The 23,343-nt window shown below is 42.7% G+C and overlaps 2 protein-coding genes across 8 annotated transcripts in view; both read right to left on the minus strand.

Annotated features, from left to right (window-relative positions):
- The window catches only part of LOC115584959 (hsp90 co-chaperone Cdc37-like), a 37,169-nt gene extending 23,294 nt beyond the window's left edge, over window positions 1-13,875 (minus strand). The window contains exons 1-9 of one of the 7 annotated variants that reach the window (XM_030422981.1): window positions 13,648-13,866; window positions 11,653-12,754; window positions 11,387-11,448; window positions 10,482-10,627; window positions 9,023-9,283; window positions 8,511-8,840; window positions 7,428-7,682; window positions 3,867-6,495; window positions 3,677-3,777 (exon numbers count right to left, since the gene is read on the minus strand). In XM_030422981.1, the coding sequence (XP_030278841.1) occupies window positions 3,677-3,749 (73 nt within the window). In that variant the 5' untranslated portion in view covers window positions 3,750-3,777; window positions 3,867-6,495; window positions 7,428-7,682; ... (4 more) ...; window positions 11,653-12,754; window positions 13,648-13,866. Of the gene's footprint in view, window positions 1-24; window positions 282-1,654; window positions 1,920-3,676; window positions 3,833-3,866; window positions 6,496-7,427; window positions 7,683-8,510; window positions 8,841-9,022; window positions 9,284-10,481; window positions 10,628-11,386; window positions 11,449-11,652; window positions 12,755-13,647 lie in introns of those variants that run through there. The other 6 variants (XR_003984629.1, XR_003984627.1, XR_003984648.1 and 3 more) reach the window with 6 other exon arrangements.
- An 8,683-nt stretch (window positions 13,876-22,558) lies between these two features.
- Window positions 22,559-23,343, minus strand: part of LOC115589450 (vascular cell adhesion protein 1-like) — a 31,476-nt gene continuing 30,691 nt past the window's right edge. The window contains exon 10 of the mRNA XM_030430294.1: window positions 22,559-23,040. Within this exon, the coding sequence (XP_030286154.1) occupies window positions 22,559-23,040 (482 nt within the window). The remainder of the gene's footprint in view (window positions 23,041-23,343) is intronic.

The following is a 23,343-nucleotide window of genomic DNA, read 5'->3' on the forward strand; positions in this document are numbered from 1 at the left end:
GGCATGACAAAACTTCAAACTCACGTTTAACGTCCACGTCAAACTTCACAGTGACGTTCCCCTGGTTGTTGTGTACAAAGCAGGTGTACTGCCCTTTATCCTCGGTATAGTTGTAGAGTTGATAATGAGAATGCTGCTCTTGGTGGAGGACACACCTGATGGGCCCGTCCAAGTGTATGTGGGGCTGGGGTTTCCCACAGCCGAGCAATTCAGTTCTAGAGGGTTTCCCTCTGTGAGAACAGTCGGACTTGGATGCGACGCCCCCGTGAGATCCGGCTCATCTGTGTGTTGATTGAGTGAGAATGAAATACAGCACGTTATTACAGCAAAATGGGAACAAATTTGAATTTTTATCAGATAATAGATTTGATCCAGATAGAAAAAATAAGTGTGGAGCAACATGAACAATCACTTGGATTAAAAAAAAAAAATCTGATACAGGAATTTAACTCTTCTTTTCACTTTATTACAAAAATCTTCTTCATTTTGTCTGATTTCTTCTGGCCGGATGATCATGAAAAACGTGAGCTGTGCTCCAGAAGGATCCTTTTTGTAGCAGATTGTTTTTGTCAAAATGTTCTGTTTGAGACCGATTTTATAATGAAACGTAATGAACTGTTTGACAGCTGCAACTATATATTTGTTGTCTTGTAAACCCATGATGATTGTTCACTCTATGTGCATGACAAAAAAAATCAACCAGTCATCATCTTGTTGCACCGATTTGTTTTAAACATATTCCTGAGATAAATAACTGAAGCTTCAGCTGCTAAATGCTCCACTATGTTTACCAACAAAGTGCTGGCTTTACCTGTCTGCAATTTGGTGTACGTGAAGTAGATTATGGATTTTTTAGAGCTTTTTCACTCGAAACATGCCAACGAGAGCTGAGAAACTGAACCAAAGCAGTAAAATAAAATCACAATGATATGAAAACAATATTAATGTCTGCAGAGTCAGTGGATGATCATCTGTGGGTTCATCACCACTTTCACTAGCAGGTAGTCACGTGATCCTCCACAAATATTGATTAGAGCAGCTTTAGTTAACAGATCAAACATTTCTTCCATCTCTGCAAAAGAGGTCAAAATGATAACAAAAGGTGTTGTGTGGTGTTGATTTTGCTGTCAGACTCACAGGAGACAGTTGCAGGGAAGTTTTGTGACTTCACCACTGGAGGGGGCTGTGGTCCATCAGGTCCCAGAAGAAGCTCGGCTTCACACCAGAACTGTCCTCCATCATCTTCTTTAGTGGGGGTGAAGTCCAGTTCAAATGTCTCAGACTCTGGTCTAAACGCTCTGCTGTTCGATTGTTTCTGACCTAGTTGCCGATGTCCACTGTAGAAGGTCACACGGAGGTTTTCAACAGGAGCAACATTTTGGACCGAACACTTCAGAGTGATGTTCTGGCCCTCAGACATCACCCAAGAGTTACCTTTAATGTTTAATCCCACATTGTCTGGAAGCTCTGAGGAGACAGGGAAGAGGACGTAGAGAAGTGTAGAGAGATCGAGACACAATTAATAGAAACCACTATAAAAATATATGAAAACAAATCAACCAATGTAATTTGAAACATAGTACTGTGTCTCCACTCCTTTAGCACTCATTGTGAAAATAATGATAAAACCACCATGAGCAACAAGTTCACTTACTGTAGAGAGTTACTTTCAGATCGCTACAACACATGTGATATGCTTCATCGGTATAATAGCACTGGGGAGAAAGGCCCCATTATGTCAAATGGTCAACCGTCCATGAAATCAGAGATCCATTTGTTTTCTTGGGTTCCCACAGGTATTTCCAAACCAAAGTTGCTCGGGCAATTCTGACACACAGAGCATTTCACACTGATTGGGTCACCATACTTCACCACCAGTCTGGATGGAGTGAACACAGGTTTATCTGCACAGTTGAGATCTGTAACACAGAGGTTAAAGGTTGTGATTTTTAATCAGCTTGATGTAAAATTAGCGAAAGCATCTAAAACTGTAACATTCAAGAAACCAAGAGTCATATTAGCACCACATACTGTTATCATAACAGCTTTTTGGTTTGTTAATGCAATGTTTGTTTCCTTTTCAGAAACTAAAACAGGGAAAACAAACAGTTTAATAGCTTTTGCTTAATTACTGGAATGTATGTTGTCAGGCAGCCTTAAATGGTCTGGAAACATAACATAACATTCAAATTCAATTAACTGCTTTACTGGTGAGGCCATAAATATGTGCAGTGCTGCCAAAGCATTTATTTTTTTACAGTATTTGAAATATTAAAGGTGAAATATGGAATATGAGCTGAATGCCGCCATCTAGCGTCTCAAGATCGTAGTCGCGACAACAAAAAAGTAATTCCAGTGGTCGGGTTGCCAGGTTTTGAGTCCATCGAGCGTATGCTTCACCGATATTTACTCTGGTTTTTGCTCTTCTCCGGTCACTCAGCTGCTGGGACAGATAACGCACCGTTGGCTGGGGCTCTGAAGAGCTTGCAGACTCCGCCATTTTACCCAGTGTCAGCTTAGCTGTGCCGAGCTTTGCCGAGCATTGCCGAGGTTGCGAAATTGGCAACCCGCAATGCCGGCCGCTATTTGGCTGGTACGATGTAAACAGGTCATTGTCGAACCCGTCAAAATTTCTTAAGTTATTTATTCCAGACTAAATATAATTTTTCAAGGAAACGCATTACTTTTAATCTGCGCCCCTCTAAACGCCCCGTGGATGTATTATTTTTGAAAAAATATAGCTTTTAATAAGCATATTACATATTCAACCTTTAAGTAACATTCAAAATGTGATAAAATTGTGAAATAATAGAATATAAGAAGATATGAAAAGCATTAAGATTATACTACAGTACATAGTAAACAATAATGGCGAAAAACTATATATGGCCAACAAACAATTAAAAGCAAAGAATGCGCAGCATATGGAAATAGGAGATATATTTGAGTGGCTCGCTGTAGTTTTGAAGAAAATATTCAAACTCAGGATTTCAATATTTACAATATTAATGAGGAAATAATACAAACTCTGAAATATTTGTGTCCATAACTGAATAAACAAGCAGTTCTCAGAGGACAATAAGGTCCCAGAACACTGTGTGAAGCTAGAAAGGTGGCAGGGTCCGCCACATATAAACAAAGTAAAACAGTATGAAACTGTGTTGTTCTTTAAAGGTCAGTTTGTTTATTCTGTCATGAAAACAAAGAGAGTTTGTTTACTTAGTTTGTTTGAGCTTAAAAAAAAAATCAGTCAATGAAGATTTTTCTCTTCTGATTAAAATGTCCTCCCTTAAACTACACATTGCACCTTTAATTTTTGAATCTGAACCATGTAAATCGAGCAATAACCGCCACTTTTCACTACAGCTGATCAAATACTAATGCTAAAAACAGTTAGACAAATAAAAAACAGATAAAACTCCCACAAAGCTGTGTGTGATGTAGCTCTATATGAACCAAACGACTGCTGATGACCGACCACCCACCCACCCACCACACACACACACACACACACACACACACACACACACACACACACACACACACACACACACACACACACACACACACACACACACACACACACACACACACACACACACACACACCGCTATCAATGACCTTTCAAAACCTTAAAACAGCCTTTTTCAGACCGCAGCAGATGAGGAACACTTACCACAACTGGACACATGGAAGTCATGAAGAGAGTTCAGCAAAGAAACTCCCAGAAATATGTAGGAAATCAACATTATTGCCAGCTGGTCTTGAAAAGAAAACCTGGGGATGAAAAACTGTGTGAGCCCAAAGTCAGACTTAGACCGACTGCAATAGAAAGTAAAAAATCTCTCTGTATAAAAGGTCCACACCCTTTTTGTTATCTATGAAGGACAGACGGACGGAGCTGTGTGAGCACAGCAACCAGTCTTCAGCTCGAACAAATCCCCTTTGGAAATTGCATGTGCACAAGCTGAAGCCAAGAGAGCTCCTGTCTTGTGCAGCATCACTGAAAAAGAATCACGCACTCAAAAAAGAGGAAGAATCATTATGGAAACAAATCAGTCCATAAGCCAAAGGCCAAAATTTGACTTTTCTGTACCACTCAAGGTGTCAAAATCTAGCAACATTTTTTGAAAAGGTTCATGTCCATAGATGATATTTTGGTATGATAACCCATCCTAAGTGGTAGTTTGTGACCGTTATCAGCACATGAAGTTAAACACCCCTTACAATAAATAAGCCTCCAGACGCGGGTGCATATCCTACTTTATGCTCAGTTTTCAGAGCTTTACTCATCTTTAATGAGGGCATGTTTAGTAGCATTTTAAAGGGTAGATTCATAGCTTTGTTTTAAACCAGGTTTTGGGCCTGTCCAAAACATACCATGATCTCTAGCGCCACATAGTGGACACAGGCAGGGTTATTTCACCCATTCAGACAACGTCCAGTAAACACGTGCACATGCAGACATCTACGTGCGCCCCTCTGACAGCTTGCAGCTTTAATTGTTGTTAACATTTTGTCACACTGTCAAACACAAATCTTTCACACATACTGTGAGTCAAGGTCAGATTCTTACACTGGAAAACTGGAATCTTAGTTGAGATCATTCAGAAATAAAAAGCTGATATTGTGAAGTACCTTGTTCCCTTTACATGGAAATACTTTAACATACAACAAAATATGAATAAAAGAGACAGGAATGCATTTTACTGTGTTCAAAGTTCATATTTATTCAAATATAGAATTTAAAAAAGCAGCCAAAGCTTATATCTTATTGTAGTCCCAGGCAGGGTGACATTCATTATCATACTGTTTCTGCTTGTATGAATTCCTCTTTTTCACTGTAACTGGAGTGTGATTATATGATTAGGCTGATACAGAGTAAGCCACGCGGAATGAGTGTGTTTTTAGGCGAGATTTAAAAGTGGAGACAGTGTCAGAAGTGCGAATGTTTACCAGGAGAGAGTTCCAGAGGCTGGGGGCAGATTGGCTGAAAGCTCTTGACCCCATGGTGGTTAGGTTGGCAGAAAGAGCTGCATGGTAGAAGAGGATCGGAGGGTGCAGGAGGGTGTGTGGGTATGGATCAGTTCAGCGAGATATGATGGTGCCAGGTTATGAAGGATCTTGAAAGTGAGGAGTAGAACCTTGAAATTGCTGCAGGATTTGATAGGGAGCCAATGGAGTTGCTGCAGGGCTGGGGTGATGTGTTCAGCAAAGGGAGTTCTGGTGATGATACGCGCAGCTGCGTTCTGGACCAGTTGGAATTGATGGAGTGGTTTCCGAGAAAGACCACGGAGGAGAGAATTACAGTAGTCCAGACGAGATGTAACCAGGGTGTTTACGAGAACAGCAGTGCAGGCTGGTGTGAGTGAGGGACGGAGGTGGTTGATGTTGCGTAGGTGGAAGTATGCAGACCGGGTAACATTATTGATGTGGGCTTCAAAGGTTAAGGTGCCGTCCAGGATGACACCCAGGCTCCTTACCTGGGGTGATGTTAGGACAGTGGAATTGTCGATGGACATGGAGAAGGGGTTGTGCTTTGCCAGGGAGGATCTGGTGCCAACGAGGAGGACCTCGGTTTTGTCACTGTTCAGTTTAAGGAAGTTGAGTGAGAACCATGATTTAATCTCCAGTAGTCAGTTGGATAGAGCTGTGGGTGGTAGAGTGGAAGTAGGCTTGGTGGAGATATAAAGCTGTGCATCGTCAGCATAGCAGTGGAATTGAATATGGAATTTCCTGAGAATGTGTCCATGGGGCAGAAGGTAAATAGTAAATAGGAGGGGGCCAAGGACAGAGCCCTGGGGAACACCGCTGGAGACTGGGGAGGAGGAAGATCTTAGGTTCTTGAGTTGGACAAATTGTGTGCGACCAGTGAGATAGGATTTCAGCCAAGCCAGAGGGATGTCAGTGATTCCAATGGAGGCCAGCCTGTCCAGGAGGATGTCATGTGAGACAGTGTCGAACGGCTGCGCTGAGGTCGAGGAGAACCAGGATGGAGAGTAAGCCAGAGTCAGATGCCATCAGAAGTAATTTGTGATTTTCACGAGGGCTGCCTCAGTGCTATGATGGGCACGAAAGCCAGACTGAAATTGTTCAAAGAGGGAAATTGTTCTATATATTTTAATATATAGAGCATTTTGTCCGTTTCATGTCAATAGAAAGCATCAGTAGAGCGATAAGGGAGAGAGATGTACAAGTGAGAATCAAACCAAAGGATGTTGTGGTTTGTGGTTGACATCTTAACCTCTGACCCACTGGGGACGACCCTTAGCTGCAGCTTGTGACAAAGCAACAGCTCAAAAGTGTTCGTACACATTTCACGCCTTCCAGCAGACTCACAATGCAGTGGGCACAACGGAGTGATGTCTGAACGTCCTTAACGGTCGTACTGTCCCATTCATTATTTTTTGAAGCATTTGAAGTATATAATTACCACCAGGAAGATTAACAGAGCAGCACCTATTGGTGTAGCTATGTAGTATTTGGTGTGGTCGCCTGCAGAAAGAAAAAAAGGAACAGAGAATATTTCAGATCTGACCGATACCAAACACTGAAATAGTAACAATGAACTTCCTTCCTATTGTGGTCAATAGGGGTGGTTAATCAGCCCAATTTCCCGATTCGATTCTGATTATTGAAGTCTTGATTCGATTACAAATCGATTTTCGATTATTAACGATTATTGATCTTCCATTTAACATCAGTCAGCTGCTGAATTATTTTACTTCTCTTTCGAGTAACACCTCACAACACCTTCAATATTGTATAGTGTAACTGTAATATCCAAATTATTATTGTTTACTGTGTTTTAAATGTCTTTCACTGTTAAAAGAAAGTTGCCAAGCTCAGTAGCTGGACTCATGTTAGAAGCATTGTCAGTGACGAGAACCAGGGCGTGTTTCTCTATTCCCCACTCGCCTGCCATTGCTTTGAGAAACTCACACATATTTGCGCTTGTGTAGCTATCATCCATAGCTTTCGTCTGAAGTACGTAGGACACTAGCTTACATTAACTGCTGACATAATGAGCTGTAACAGTCACATATGAGACTGTAGCTCTGGATGTCCAGGCATCGCAGGTTATTGCTACCCTGTCAGCAGAGTTGAGGGACTCTTGCACAGAGGGTTTGTCTCCGTGTAAAGATTTGGAATCGATTTAAGTGTGAAAAAGCTCCAGGATGGAATAACATATCTTGGCTCCAGACTGTGGACCATGTAGCGGAAGCCAGTAAGAGGAGGACTCCAGTTTGTATTACAATTAAAAAAATAAAAAAAATCGATCTTTGGAAATTTAATAATCGATTCATAATCGTCAATATTATAATCGCGATTAATCGATTATCGATTTTTTTCACCACCCCTAGTGGTCAAGTGACTCTCTTTCCAGTAACAGTAGAAGACTGGGCATGACAAAACTTCAAACTCACGTTTAAAGTCCACGTCAAACTTCACAGTGATGTTCCCCTGGTTGTTGCTGACAAAGCAGGTGTACTGCCCTTTATCCTCGGTAGTTGTAGAGTTGATAATGAGAACGCTGGTCTTGGTGGGAGACACACCTGATGGGCCCGTCCAAGTGTATGTGGGGCTGGGGTTTCCCACAGTCGAGCAATTCAGTTGTAGAGGGTTTCCCTCTGTGAGAACAGTCGGACTTGGATCTGATGCCCCCGTGAGATACGGCTCATCTGTGTGTTGATTGAGTGAGAATGAAATACAGCACGTTAATTTTTATCAGATCATAGATTGATCCAGATAGACAAAATAAGTGTGCAGCAACATTAACAATCACCTGGATAAAAAAAGAGATCTGATAAAGGAATTTAACTCTTCTTTTCACTGTATTACTAAAATCTTCTTCTATTCTAATTTCTTCCGGCTGGATGATCATGAAAAACTTGAGCTGTGCTCGAGAAGGAACCTTTTTGTAGCAGATTGTCTTTGTCAAAATGTTCTGTTTGAGACCGATTTTATAATGAAACGTAATGAACTGTTTGACAGCTGCAACTGTGTTTTTGTTGTCTTGTAAACCCATGATGGCTGTTCACTCTATGTGCACGACAAAAAAAATCAACCAGTCATCATCTTGTTGCACCGATTTGTTTTAAACATATTCCTGAGATAATTAACTGAAGTTTCAGCTGCTAAATGCTCCACTAAGTTTACCAACGAAGTGCTAGCTTTACCTCTCTGCAATTTGGTGTACGTAAAGTAGTTTATGGAGTTTTTAGAGCTTTTTCACTCGAAACATGCCAACGAGAGCTGAGAAACTGAACCAAAGCAGTAAAAAGTGGGCTGTAAAATCACAATGATATGAAAACAATATAAATGTCTGCAGAGTCAGTGGATGATCATCTGTGGGTTCATCACCACTTTCACTAGCAGGTAGTCATGTGATCCTCCACAAATATTGATTAGAGCAGCTTTAGTTAACAGATCAAACATTTCTTCCATCTCTGCAAAAAAGGTCAAAATGATAACAAAAGGTGTCACAGTGATTTTGCGGTCAGACTCACAGAAGACAGTTGCAGGGAAGTTTTGTGACTTCACCACTGGAGGGGGCTGTGGTCCATCAGGTCCCAGAAGCAGCTCGGCTTCACACCAGAACTCTCCTCCATCATCTTCTTTAGTGGGGCTGAAGTCCAATTCAAACGTCTCAGACACTGGTCTAAACGCTCTGCTGTTCGATTGTTTCTGACCTATTTGCCGCTGTCCACTGTAGAAGGTCACACGGAGGTTTTCAACAGGAGCAACATTTTGGACCGAACACTTCAGAATGATGTTCTGGCCCTCAGACATCACCCAAGAGTTACCTGTAATGTTTAATCCCACATTGTCTGGAAGCTCTGAGGAGACAGGGAAGAGGACGTAGAGAAGTGTAGAGAGATCGAGACACAATTAATATAAATCAAAAAATATGAGAGAACAAATCAAGAAATTTAACTTAAAATATAGAACTGTGACTCCACTCCTTTAGCACTCATTGTGAAATGGTGATAAAACCTCCACAAGCAACAAGTTCACTTACTGTAGAGAGTTACAGGTAGATAGCTACAACACTGGTGACTTGCTTCAGCAGTATAATAGCAAATAGGAGAGAGGCCCCATTCTGTCAAATGGTCAACTGACCATGAAATCAGAGTTCCATCTCTTTCTATGTTTCCCACATTCACTTCCAAACCAAAGTGATGGCAATTCTGACACACAGAGCATTTCACACTGATTGGGTCACCATACTTCACCATCAGGCTGGATGGAGTGAACACAGGTTTATCTGCACAGTTTGGATCTGTAACACAGAGGTTAAAGGTTGTGATTTTTAATCAGCTTGATGTAGAATTAGCGAAGGCATCTAAAACTGTAACATTCAAGATACCAAAAGTCACATTAGCACCACATACTGTTATCATAACAGCTTTTTTGTTTGTTAATGCAATGTTTGTTTCCTTTTCAGACACTGAAACAGGTAAAAACAAACAGTTTAATAGCTTTTGCTTAATTACTGGAGGGAAATGGTCTGGAAACATAACATAACATTCACATTTAATGAATTGCTTTACTGGCGTGGCCATAATTATGTGCAGTGCTGCCAAAGCATTTGTTTTTTTTTACAGTATTTAAAATATTAAGTAACATTCAAAATGTGATAAAATAGTGAAATAATAGAATATAAGAAGATATGAAATGCATTAAGATTATTATACTACAGTACATAGTAAACAATAATGGCGAAAAACTATATATGGCCAACAAATTATTAAAAGCAAAGAATGTGCAGCATATGGAAATAGGAGATATATTTGAAAGAGGCTCGCTGTAGTTTTGAAGAAAAAATTCAAACTCAGAATTTCAATATTTACAATATTAATAAGGAAATAATACAAACTCTGAAATATTTGTGTCCATAACTGAATAAACAAGCTGTTCTCAGAGGTAAACAAGGTCCCAGAACACTGTGTGAAGCTAGAAAGGTGGCAGGGTCCGCCACATATAAACAAAGTGAAACAGTATGAAACTGTGTCGTTCTTTAAAGGTCAGTTTGTTTATTCTGTCATGAAAACAAAGAGAGTTTGTTTACTTAGTTTGTTTGAGCTTAAAAAAGAAAAAAAAAACAGTCAATGAAGATTTTTCTCTTCTGATTAAAATGTCCTCCCTTAAACTACACATTGCACCTTTAATTATTGAATCTGAACCATGTAAATTGAGCAATAACCACCACTTTTCACTACAGCTGATCAAATACCAATGCTAAAAACAGTTACACAAATAAAAAACAGATAAAACTCCTACAAAGCTGTGTGTGATGTAGCTCTATATGAACCAAACGACTGCTGATGACTGACACCACACACACACACACACACACACACACACACACACACACACACACACACACACACACACACACACACACACACACACACACACACACACACACACCGCTATCAATGGCCTTTTTCAGACCGCAGCAGATGAGGAACACTTACCACAACTGGACACATGGAAGTCATGAAGAGAGTTCAGCAAAGAAACACCCAAAAATATGTAGCAGATCAACATTATTGCCAGCTGGTCTTGAAAAGAAAACTTGGGGATGAAAAACTGTGCGAGCTCGAGGTCAGACAGAGAGCGACTGAAATAGAAAGTAAAAAATCTCTCTGTATAAAAGGTCCACACCCTTTTTGTTATCTATGAAGGACAGATGGACAGACGGATGGAGCTGTGTGAGCACAGCAACCAGTCTTCAGCTCAAACAAATCCCCTTTGGGAATTGCATGTGCACAAGCTGAAGCCAAGAGAGCTCCTGTCTTGTGCAGCATCGCTGAAAAAGAATCACGCACTGGAAAAAGAGGAAGAATCTTTACAGAAACAAATCAGTCCATGAGCCAAAGGCCAAAATTTGACTTTTTCGTACCACTCAAGGTGGTAAACTCTGTGTACACAATGTTCTCAATGCTCGTGTTCATGTGTAGAGACCCTGATGATACTACCAGCAAAGTTTCATGTTGTGTCGAGACTTCTTAGTGTTTTAAAAATAAAGATTTTGATGCTGTTGTAAAAGTGCCCGTAGCACTCCCATTGAAAATGAGTTTGACCCAAAAACGAAAATACGGTAAATCTTAAAAGTGCCTCTTTCGTCGTAATTTAAGCTTTTACTCAAAGGTTTGACTCATACACATTCACAAAAAAAGCCTAGGTTGCATTTTAAGGCCTGTTTATGGTGTGTTTTAACGGGTTTTCGCCTTGAAGGCTTGATGGAAATCTGGCACTCTCTTGAACGAAGTTAAACTGTGAGAGAGCGCCGTAGTGCTGTCTGTGAAAACGCAAAACATCCTTAACGGTCGTACTGTTCCATTCTTGTGTTTTTGTAGTATTTGAAGTATATAATTACCCCCAGGAAGATAACCACAGCAGCACCTATTGGTGCGGCTATGTAGTATTTGGTGTAGTCGCCTGCAGAAAGAAAAAAAGAACAGAGAATATTTTAGAACCGAATGATACCAAACACTGAAACAGTCACAATGAACTTCCTTCCTGTGTGTGTTAGAATAAATGATCCATGGATGTGAGAAAGCACAACTGAAAGCAATATAGTGGTTAAGTGACTCTCTTTCCAGTGACAGTAGAAGACTGGGCATGACAAAACTTCAAACTCACGTTTAACGTCCACGTCAAACTTCACAGTGACGTTCCCCTGGTCGTTGTGTACAAAGCAGGTGTACTGCCCTTTATCCTCGGTAGTTGTAGAGTCGATAATGAGAACGCTGGTCTTGGTGGAGGACACACCTGATGGGCCCGTCCAAGTGTATGTGGGGCTGGGGTTTCCCACAGCCGAGCAATTCAGTTGTAGAGGGTTTCCCTCTGTGAGAACAGTCGGACTTGGATCTGAAGCCCTCGTGAGATACGGCTCATCTGTGTGTTGATTGAGCGATGAAGAAATACAGCACGTTATTACAGCAAAATAGGAACAATTTTGAATTTTTATCAGATCATAGATTAGATCCAGATAGAAAAAATAAGTGTGGAGCAACATTAACAATCACTTGGATCAAAAAAAATAAACCTGATAAAGGAATGTAACTCTTCTTTTCACTTTATTACTAAAATCTTCTTCTATTCTGATTTCTTCTGGCTGGATGATCATGAAAAACTTGAGCTGTGCTCGAGAAGGAACCTTTTTGTATCAGATTGTCTTTGTCAAAATGTTCTGTTTGAGACCGATTTTATAATGAAACGTAATGAACTGTTTGACAGCTGCAACTGTGTTTTTGTTGTCTTGTAAACCCATGATGATTGTTCACTCTATGTGCATGACACAAAAAATCAACCAGTCTTGTTGCATCGATTTGTTTTAAACATATTCCTGAGATAATTAACTGAAGTTTCAGCTGTTAAATGCTCCACTACGTTTACCAACGAAGTGCTAGCTTTACCTGTCTGCAATCTGGTGTACGTGAAGTAGTTTATGGAGTTTTTAGAGTTTTTTTACTCGAAACATGCCAACTAGAGCTGAGAAACTGAACCAAAGCAGTATAAAGTGGGCTGTAAAATCACAATGATATGAAAACAATATAAATGTCTGCAGAGTCAGTGGACCATGAAATCAGAGTTCCATTTCTTTCTTTGTTTCCCAAAGCCACTTCCAAATCAAAGTTGTTCTGGCAATGCAGACATACAGAGCATTTCACACTGATTGGGTCACCATACTTCACCACCAGTCTGGATGGAGTGAACACAGGTTTATCTGCACAGTTGAGATCTGTAACACAGAGGTTAAAGGTTGTGATTTTTAATCAGCTTGATGTAGAATTAGCGAAAGCATCTAAAACTATAACATTCAAGAAACTAAAAGTCATATTAGCACCACATACTGTTATCATAACAGCTTTTTTGTTTGTTAATGCAATGTTTGTTTCCTTTTCAGACACTAAAAGAGGGAAAAACAAACAGTTTAATAGCTTTTGCTTAATTGCTGGAGTGTATGTTGTCAGGCAGCCTTAAATGGTCTGGAAACATAACATAACATTCACATTTAATGAATTGCTTTACTGGCGTGGCCATAATTATGTGCAGTGCTGCCAAAGCATTTATTTTTTACAGAGTTTAAAATATTAAGTAACATTCAAAACGTGGTAAAATAGTGAAATAATAGAATATATGAAGATATGAAATGCATTAAGATTATACTACAGTACATAGTAAACAATAATGGCAAAAAACTATATATGGCCAACAAATAATTAAAAGCAAAGAATGTGTAGCATATGGAAATAGGAGATATATTTGAAAGGGGCTCGCTGTAGTTTTGAAGAAAAAAATCCAACTCAGAATTTCAGTATTTACAATATTAATGAGGAAATAATACAAACTCTGAAATGTTTGTGTCCATAACTGAATAAACAAGCTGTTCTCAGAGGTAAACAAGGTCCCAGAACACTGTGTGAAGCTAGAAAGTTGGCAGGGTCCGCCACATATAAACAAAGTAAAACAGTATGAAACTGTATTGTTCTTTAAAGGTCAGTTTGTTTATTCTGTCATGAAAACAAAGAGTGTGTTTACTTAGTTTGTTTGAGCTTTAAAAAAAAAAGCTATCAATGACCTTTCAAAACCTTAAAACGCCCTTTCAGACCGCAGCAGATAAGGAACACTTACCACAACTGGACACATGGAAGTCATGAAGAGAGTTCAGCAAAGAAACACCCAGAAATATGTAGCAGATCAACATTATTGCCAGCTGGTCTTGAAAAGAAAACCTGGGGATGAAAAACTGTGCGAGCTCGAGGTCAGACAGAGAGCGACTGAAATAGAAAGTAAAAAATCTCTCTGTATAAAAGGTCCACACCATTTTTGTTATCTATGAAGGACAGACGGGCAGGCGGGCAGGCGGACAGACGGACGGAGCTGTGTGAGCACAGCAACCAGTCTTCAGCTCAAACAAATCCCCTTTGGAAATTGCATGTGCACAAGCTGAAGCCAAGAGAGCTCCTGTCTTGTGCAGCATCACTTAAAAAGAATCATGCACTGGAAAAAGAGGAAGAATCTTTACGGAAACAAATCAGTCCATGAGCCAAAGGCCAAAATTTGACTTTTCTGTACCATTCAAGGTGTCAAAACCTTGTAACATTTTTTGAAGAGGTTCATGTCCATAGATGATATTTTGATATGATGACCCATCCTAAGTGGTAGTTTGTGACAGTTATCAGCACATGAAGTTAAACACCCCTTACAATAAATAGGCCTCCAGACGCGGGTGCATATCCTAGTTTATGCTCATTTTTCAGAGTTTTACTCATCTTTTATGAGGGCATGTTTAGTAGCATTTTAAAGGGTAGATTCATAGCTTTCATTTAAACCAGGGCCTGTCTAAAACTTACAACGATCATGGGCTCTTCAAACTGTCAACTACAATTTTTCCACAATTTTCGCCTAAACTGTTGTCTTTTTTTATAGCATTGTGACATGTAGGAACAACACTGACACAAATAACTAACACTGAAAAACTCACAGGACTGTAACAATTCAGGAAGTGTATAAACCTCCCATATTATCCTACTATGAGGGGTGATTGTGGGCCTTAAAGTGAAACTTTCGCCAAAATGCAACCTATGCCTTTTTTGTGAATGTATATGAGTCAAACCTTCGTGTAAAAGCATAATTACGACAAAAGAGGCACTTTTAAGATTTACTGTATTTTCGTTTTCAGGTCAAACTTATTTTCTCAGTACAAGGGGCACTTTTAAGATAGCATCAAAATTGCTATTTTCTAAATACTAAAAATAGCAATTTTGCTTCCGGAGCATTCCACCTTAACTGTCCTCCAGGTTATGTTGAATTCGGAGATCGATACTTCTCACTGGCATGACGGTGGCGAGCAGAGGAAAAATCTCCTAACGTGAGTTGTTCAAAAACTCTATTTTTAGTAAACTCTGTGTACACAAGCAATGGGCCTCATTCACCAATATCTTCTTAAGAATTTTTTCTTAGATTTTTTCTAAAGTTGTTCTTAAGAGGTTCCTTAAGAAAACCCTACGTCAGATTCACCAACTCATTCGTAAGGCTCAGAATTGTTCTCAGCTGTGTTCTTACATTGATGAAAGCCGCAGGAGCAATATATATGCCATTGTTTTGCGAGCCTTGGATGGAGAAATGCCACGTATAACTAGGGTGGGGGGGTTACTAATTGATGGCATGTTTCCAATTTACTTGATTTATCTTAAATCAATGGCACATTTAATTTATTTTAGAATTTAAATTCTTTGTAAATTACCAAAAATGTGAAATGAATAAATAAATGAATAAATATGACAGAATTATCACTGTAATATTGCATTTTATTGAACTACACAAGAGACGAAAACACAACCATGCCAACATTTCGGCACTGAAATGTGCGTAAGAGTACTCCTGAGTGTTCGTAGGATTTGTTCTTGCCTCAGAAAAAATCCTGGATAAGAAAAAATTAATGAATGCCACAATCTTTGTAAAATCTTCGTAAGTGGGACTTAAGAACAAATTTGTTCGTAAGAACGGTTCATGAATGAGGCCCAATGTTCTCAATGCTCGTGTTCATGTGTAGAGACCCTGGTGATACTACGAGCAAAATTTCATGTTTTTTCAGGTTGCTACGGCCCGCCTACACGATGATGGCATCCTATTAGGGCAACAGCACACAAAAATCCCAACGCTGGTAAAAGCAGGCAAACACACACAAAAACCCAGGGTAGGCAAATCACACTCCCCATGGTGGTGGTATCAGGAAAAGAATACCACTATCTCACTTAAGGTCGGGTCCCGCAACACTCCACTAGGCGGCCGGGATGACAGAGTGGGAACAGCAGTTCATTCTCATGAGCAGAGATTAATATGGCTGAGAGAGAGAGGCACTTAGCTCCGTACTGATCCGTCAACTCTGTCCTGCTTCAGTTCCTCGAGGCTCCACCACACCTTCAGCTCTCAGTCCCCTCCACGACCGGCTCTTCTCCCAGTCTGTTCTGTGATCTGCCAAAACCTTGCCAGTGCAATACCTGAAGGTATATAAAAACACACCCACACACAGCTTGTGGCCCAATCGCCACTCAGTCCAGTCACTGCACACTTACAGCACATCAGGTTTGATGGGTGAGTCAATGAGTGCTTGATTGCTTGTATATTGATTGCAGCTGGAGGCAGCCATCTTGGTGCACCAGGTAAGTCCTCCCCTGGGACCCTGGAGGCAGCCATCTTGGTACACCAGGTAACTCCTCCCCAGGGAACCTCCCCCCCATACTTTGGTTCCCCCATAGTCACCCCATGACACCCTCCCCCACCAATTGGTTCAAGTCCCTAGAACGTCTGTTTTAGGAGGCCCAGTTACCATACCGCTTGGGGGGCATACCTAGGGTGTCCCGTTGGGAGCGTTGAGGCTGTGGCGGGGGGTCTCCCCCTTCTACCGCAGGTTCAGGGCCGACACTGTTCGGCTTCCAAGGTCCCCAATAGGCTCAACAGGGTCTGGTTAAACCTCTTGCATCCTCCGTTCCCCTGCGGATGGTATGGCGTGGTGTGGGTCTTCCAGCACCCATAGAGCTGTCACAGCTCCCGAATCACTTGCGATTTGAAGTTCGGGCCTTGGTCCGAGTGAAGGGTCTTAGGGCACCCAAAGGGTTGGAACACAGATCCCCACGGGGCCCTGGCAGTGGTGGAGGCGGTCTGGTCGGTCATGGGGATGGCCCAGGCATACTTTGTAAATAAGTCTGTGACCACCAAAATGTTCTGGTAGTGATCAGTCGGCCGGAGGGGGGCCTTGGGCTGCATGGGGACCAAGGGGGCTTTACCATCTTGTCTCACTTTGAAGACCACACATCGTGAGCAGCCCCGGATGTACGTGCTTACAGACTTCTCCATCTTTGGCCAGTAGAAGTTTCTCCTCACCAGCGACAGTGTCCTCTCCTGGCCTTGGTGACCCATCTGTGTATGGTAGGCCTCTAGGAGAGGCTGTATCTGGGATTGTGGGACAACTACCTGGAACACAACATTGTGAGTCACCACAGCTTGCACAGAATGGCAGATTACCCCTCTCGTAGACTCAGCCTACCCCACTGGCTCAGTAGATGCTTCACCGTTGGCGTCTGTGCCCTCCACTCTGCGGCTGGAGGTAGGGTACCACGTTGCAGGTAGGTTGAGACTGTCACCAGGCTGTTGTCACTCTCCTGCAACTCCAACGGTTTGGATCCCATCCCCAGCTAGCAGGGACGACTTTGTTGCTTGAACCTGGTGTTTCCACCACCCCTACCAGAAGTTCATCATCAGGCCGAGTGGGTGGAGTTGGGGCTTGGGCGGCTGCATCTGCAACAGGGAGTCTAGAAAGCACATCAGCATTAGTGTGTTCTCGCCCTGGTCGATAGCGCATCTGGTAGTCGTAATTGGCCAGTTGTGCTACCCATCGCTGTTCCACAGCCCCCAGCTTGGCTGTGTGCAAATGGATTAGGGGATTGTTATCAGTCACCACAATTACCTTACTGTCCCATAGGTAGTCTTTAAACTTTTCGCTCGTGGCCCACTTCATGGCCAGGAGCTCCAGTTTAAAGGACCTGTAGTTGGAGTCGTTCCTCTCTGCTGGGTGAAGACTGCGGCTTGCGTAGACGATGACTCTCTCCTTCCCCCTCCTGCTGCTGGGCCAGCACTGCACCTAACACAGAGTTACTTCGGTATAAAGGACAAAGGGTTGTGAAAAGTCGGCGTAGGCAAGAATCGGAGCCTGCAGCAATTCATGTTTGAGCTTTTGAAAGGCTGTGTCACAATCAGGACTCCATGGTGACCCTCGACCCCGAGAGCGGCCATTTCCTACCAGGAGTGCATTCAGGGGCTTGGCAATTCTTGAAAAGTCCTTAATAAAGCGCCTATAGTACCCCACAAATCCCAAAAAAGGACGCACTTGCATGACCGTTTTGGGGGGTTGCCACTCTTGAACCGCCACAACCTTGGCTGGATCTGGTGAGACAACCTGGTGGCTAATGCGGTGCCCCAGAAACTTCACCTCCTTCTGAAACAGTTGGCACTTTTCAAGGTGTACCAAAGTAGAATCAACCAACTGCCCCCCCCCCCAGGCACCTCTGCATTAGCCTCTGGAAAGTGGCTGGAGCATTGCAGAGGCCGAAGGGCCTCCTTTCCCACTCAAAGAGCCCAAAGGGGGTGGTGAATGCCATTTTCTCTCTGTCTCTTTCCTCTACCTGGACCTGCCAGTAGCCACTGGCCAGGTCCAAGGTGAAATACCAGGCAGCCTGTATCAGGGTGGTCAGGGAGTCCTCTATCCATGGAAGGGGAAAAGTGTCCTTCTTGGTTAAGCTGTTTAGCTTCCGATAGTGGACACAGAACCTCTAAGCTCCACTCTTCTTCTGCACCAGCACTATTGGAGCTGCCCAGGGGCTGCTGCTTTCCCGAATGATGCCCCCATCTAGCATGCCCCGCAACAAAGTGCAAACCTCCTGATAGAGGGTGGGGGGCACAGGGCGATAACACTCACGGATGGGGGCTGCGTCGCCCGTGGGGACAACGTCTGTGCATCCATAGTCCTCATCATGGGTGGAGAACACATGTTGCCACTTGGCCAGGAAACATCGGAGCTGCTGCTGCTGGTTCTCCTCCTAGCCATTTCCCTGCAGAGACTCACAGCACAAGTGTTCAGGCATTGCCTCACTCATTTTATTCTCCCCCTGGCCAACCTGCATAATGCCCACCTCAACCACCCCTGGACTTAGTTGGTTAAAGCAGACATCACTGTTTTCTTTCAGCTGTTGGGGCCCTACAGCCATGACGCGTGCCAGACCCTGGCGACGGTGGAGGTTAACGGGGTAGGGCTTGGTGTTGCGTACCCTCACAGGCACACGGCCCCTATGCACGGTGGCAAGGGCTCAGGCCACCTCGACCTCCTGGCACTCGCCGTGTGGCTCCACTACCACCCAGTTGTTCGGTCCATAAGGCCGGGCCGGCAACCTAGCCCAAACGACTGCTTCGCTTTGGGCAGGGACGGTGAGGGCATATCGACAGGAAACCCGGACAGTGTCCTCATGTTCCTCATGTTCATGCCTAGCAGGGCTTGGTGGGTACCCAGGCATTGGTCTCTGACGATAACGGCCCCCTCTCTGGCACTGTGACGCCCTGCACCTGGAAGTCAGCCACCACGTAGCCAATGTAGGGGATATCCAGCCCGTTTGCGCCCCACAAGGTCAGCCATGGTGCCTCCACTCCCTGTAATTGTTGGACATCAAACAGTTCATTACACAAACCTTGCGAAAACAGAGTAACTTGAGAGTCAGTATCAACTAGGCATCTGACCTTTTTTCCGTTGACATGTACCTCTACAATAGGGCACTGGCCCACTAAAATGTCTTTGGGGGAAGGTGAGGGGTTGGTTAAAGGGGTCCCGGCCACTTGACCCGCAGTGGCCGGGGAAGCTAAAAACCCTCTTGGGAGGCACGTCGAGGCCCACACTGCCTGCTAATGTGTCCTGCTAATGTGTCTGCTATTGCAAATAGGCCTCCCCCTGTCATCCCACTGGAACCTTGAACCAGAGGGGGGCGGGCTGAGCGTCGCTCCTGCTCTGGTGCACCCTCCGAGTAGGACCTTTCACGGGAGAAAGGCGAACCAGACGGTCTACCCCGGCGTAGCTCATCCAAGAGAGTCTTGGAAAGCTCAGTCATCTGCTCTTTCACATCCTTCATTATTTCGGCACGGAGTTCCTGCTTCCAGTTAGCTACAGGTGGAGGAGTGGGGGTACTGGCACTGCTGGTGGCCATGCACGTAGGCTGCCCAGCTGTCTCTAGCTGTTTCAGTTCTAGGTCCAGGGCCTCCTTCCGGATGTCTTCAAAAGTCAAGTCTGGGTTTTAACATAGCTGTAGCTTCAGGCCCTGGCGAATTGGGCCATCACGGAGCCCCATGAGGAACTGGTCTCGCAACAGCACATCTCCATCGTGGAGGCCATGGTCTCCAATACCTGAAGGTATATAAAACACACCCACACACAGCTTGTGGCCCAATCGCCACACAGTCCAGTCACTGCACACCTACAGCACATCAGGTTTGATGGGTGAGTCAATGAGTGCTTGATTGCTTGTATATTGATTGCAGCTGGAGGCAGCCATCTTGATACACCAGGTAAGTCCTCCCCTGGGAACCTCCCCCCCATACTTTGGTTCCCCCATAGTCACCCAGTGACACCATCGTAAAAGTGCCCCATGCACTCCCATTGAAAATTAGTTTGACCGGAAAACGAAAATACGGTAAATCTTAAAAGTGCCTCTTTCGTCGTAATTTAAGCTTTTACACAAAGGTTTGACTCATACACATTCACAAAAAAAGCCTAGGTTGCATTTGGCGAGAGTTTCACTTTAAGGCCTGTTTATGGTGTGTTTTAGCGGCTTTTCGCCTGGAAGGCTCGATGGAAATCTGGCACTCTCTTGAACGAAGTTAAACTGTGAGAGAGCACCGTTCACAAACGCCAGAATGAACGCGTTCACAGTTACGTTCATCAGGCAGAAATACAGTATGTTCAGTTCACGTTCGCCCAAAATATGAACAAGACATACACACACATTTTTGAAAGAAGGCAACTGAAACGCCATCTTACTCTCAGCCATTAGCAGTGCAGCCAAACATCATACGATTTACAGGTTGTTCTCTCCACATCATACACTACAACATGACATAATTGACGTGTGATCTCTAGAGCCACATAGTGGACACAGGCAGTGTTATTTCACCCATTCAGTTAATGTCCACTAAACGCGTGCACATGCAGATATCTACGTGCGCGCCCTCCAACAGCTTGCAGCTTTAATTGTTCTTAAAATTTTGTCACACTGTCAAACACAAATCTTTCACATATACTGTGAGTCACGGTCAGATTCTTACACTGGAAAACTGGAATCTTAGTTGAGATCATTCAGAAATAAAAAGCTGATATTGTAAAGTACCTTGTTCCCTTTACATGGAAATACTTTAACGTACAACAAAATATGAATGAAAGAAACGGGAATGCATTTTACTGTGTTTAAAGTTCATATTTATTAAAATATAGAATAAAAAACACAGCCAAAGCTTATATCTTCTTATTGTAGTCCCAGGCAGGGAGAAATTCATTATCATACTGCTTTTGCTTGAATGAATTCCTCTTTTTCACTGTAACTCAGCATCATTGCAGTTCACACAGAAACACATACACACAAGCCTGGTCTTATCAATTCAAGACCATAATCCTGCACTTGGAACTGGTCTTACAGCTTATTTGAAATGGAGATATACAATGTATATATTTATATTTGTGTGTATTTCTCATTTATTTATTTAAAGGGACAGTGTGTAATAGATCAAGTATTTAGCGCCATCTAGCTGTGAGGTTCCACATTGCAACACTCCTTTGCTCACCCCTCCCGTTCTGAAGACGTTGGAGACGTTCCGGAAGCTACGGTGGCCCTGACGGACAAGGAACTCATTTTCAAAATATGGACTCTTTCCCAACAGCGTCGAGTATTTCTACTGATTCAAGTAATGAGGTAAAGATGTAGTTAGTTATTAGGGCTATAAAAATATAAAACTCCCTGAGCTCCCTCTCAGTTCCGCAGTCAAGCTGACTCTGAGCGAAAACACGTTTAGCCTTACTACGTAGTACCACGTAGTGCTTTGTGTCCTTCTCGGCAGTCCATATTTTTTTAAAACCGGAAAGACATGGCGGCCTTTATAGAGCTTGCCCGTGCTATGAATATTCAGACAGGTAATTCTTCACTCAGGAGGATAAGTCAGATTGTTGGCAGAGGTAATTGTACACCAATGAGGACTTACTTATGAAAGAAGACGCTGATTTGAGTTAATAAATTACTTAAATCGTTACACACTGTCCCTTTAAAGATAACTTTATTCTACTTCTTAAAAGTGACAGTTAGCCAGCAAACTTTTTTTCAACTGCATGTTCTGAAACCAGTGAGGTGACAGCTTAAGAACGCAAATAGGAGAAGTGAGATGAATATATGACCATAATAGCAACAGGAGACAGAAAACCAGAGACCCTGTTTGTATGTACCACATCCAAGGTGGTGCATCAGGTTGAGATTAAGGATGTAAATGTTGATTATTTCATATTCACATGTTCTTTCTCTGTCAGCTCAAATGTAAGATAAAATCAAACAACGAGCTGATCCTACTTAACGTTAGAACAGGCAAAGCAGGCAGGGCTAACTAATTTAATACATAAAGCATTTTGGCCGTTTCATGTCAATAGAAAGCATCAGTAGAGAGATGAGGGAGAGAGATGTACAAGCGAGACTTAAACCAAGGATGTTGTGGTTTGTGGTTGACATCTTAACCTCTGACCCACTGGGGACGACCCTTAGCTGCAGCTTGTGACAAAGCAAAAGCTCAAAAGTGTTCAAACACATTTCACGCCTTCCAGCAGACTCACAATGCAGTGGGCACAGCTGAGTGATGTCTGAACGTCCTTAACGGTTGTACTGTCCCATTCGTGTGTTTTTGTAGTATTTGAAGCATATAATTACCCCCAGGAGGATTAACAGAGCAGCACCTATTACTCCTGCAGCTATGCAGTATTTGGTGAGGTCGCCTGCAGAAAGAAAAAAAGGAACAGAAAATATTTTAGAACCGAATGATACCAAACACTATAACAGTCACAATGAACTTCCTTCCTGTGTGTTAGAATAAATGATCCACTGATGTGAGAAAGCACAACTGAAAGCAATATAGTGGTTAAGTGACTCTCTTTCCAGTAACAGTAGAAGACTGGGCATGACAAAACTTCAAACTCACGTTTAACGTCCACGTCAAACTTCACAGTGACGTTCCCCTGGTTGTTGTGTACAAAGCAGGTGTACTGCCCTTTATCCTCGGTAGTTGTAGAGTCGATAATGAGAATGCTGCTCTTGGTGGGGGACACACCTGATGGGCCCGTCCAAGTGTATGTGGGGCTGGGGTTTCCCACAGCCGAGCAATTCAGTTGTAGAGGGTTTCCCTCTGTGAGAACAGTCGGACTGGGATGCGACGCCCCCGTGAGATACGGCTCATCTGTGTGTTGATTGAGTGAGAATGAAATACAGCACGTTATTACAGCAAAATGGGAACAATTTTGAAATGTGATCAGATCATAGATAGATCCAGATAGACAAAATAAGTGTGGAGCAACATTAACAATCACCTGGATAAAAAAGAAATCTGATAAACGCATTTAACTCTTCTTTTCACTGTATTACTAAAATCTCCTTCATTTATTATGATTTCTTCTGGCCTGAGCTGTGCTCCAGGAAGGGACCTTTTTGTATCAGATGATCTGTTTATGACCAATTTTGTGTAATTAACTATATTGATTAG

This window comes from Sparus aurata, chromosome 1 (assembly GCF_900880675.1).
Source record: "Sparus aurata chromosome 1, fSpaAur1.1, whole genome shotgun sequence".
NCBI classification, from domain to species: domain Eukaryota; kingdom Metazoa; phylum Chordata; class Actinopteri; order Spariformes; family Sparidae; genus Sparus; species Sparus aurata.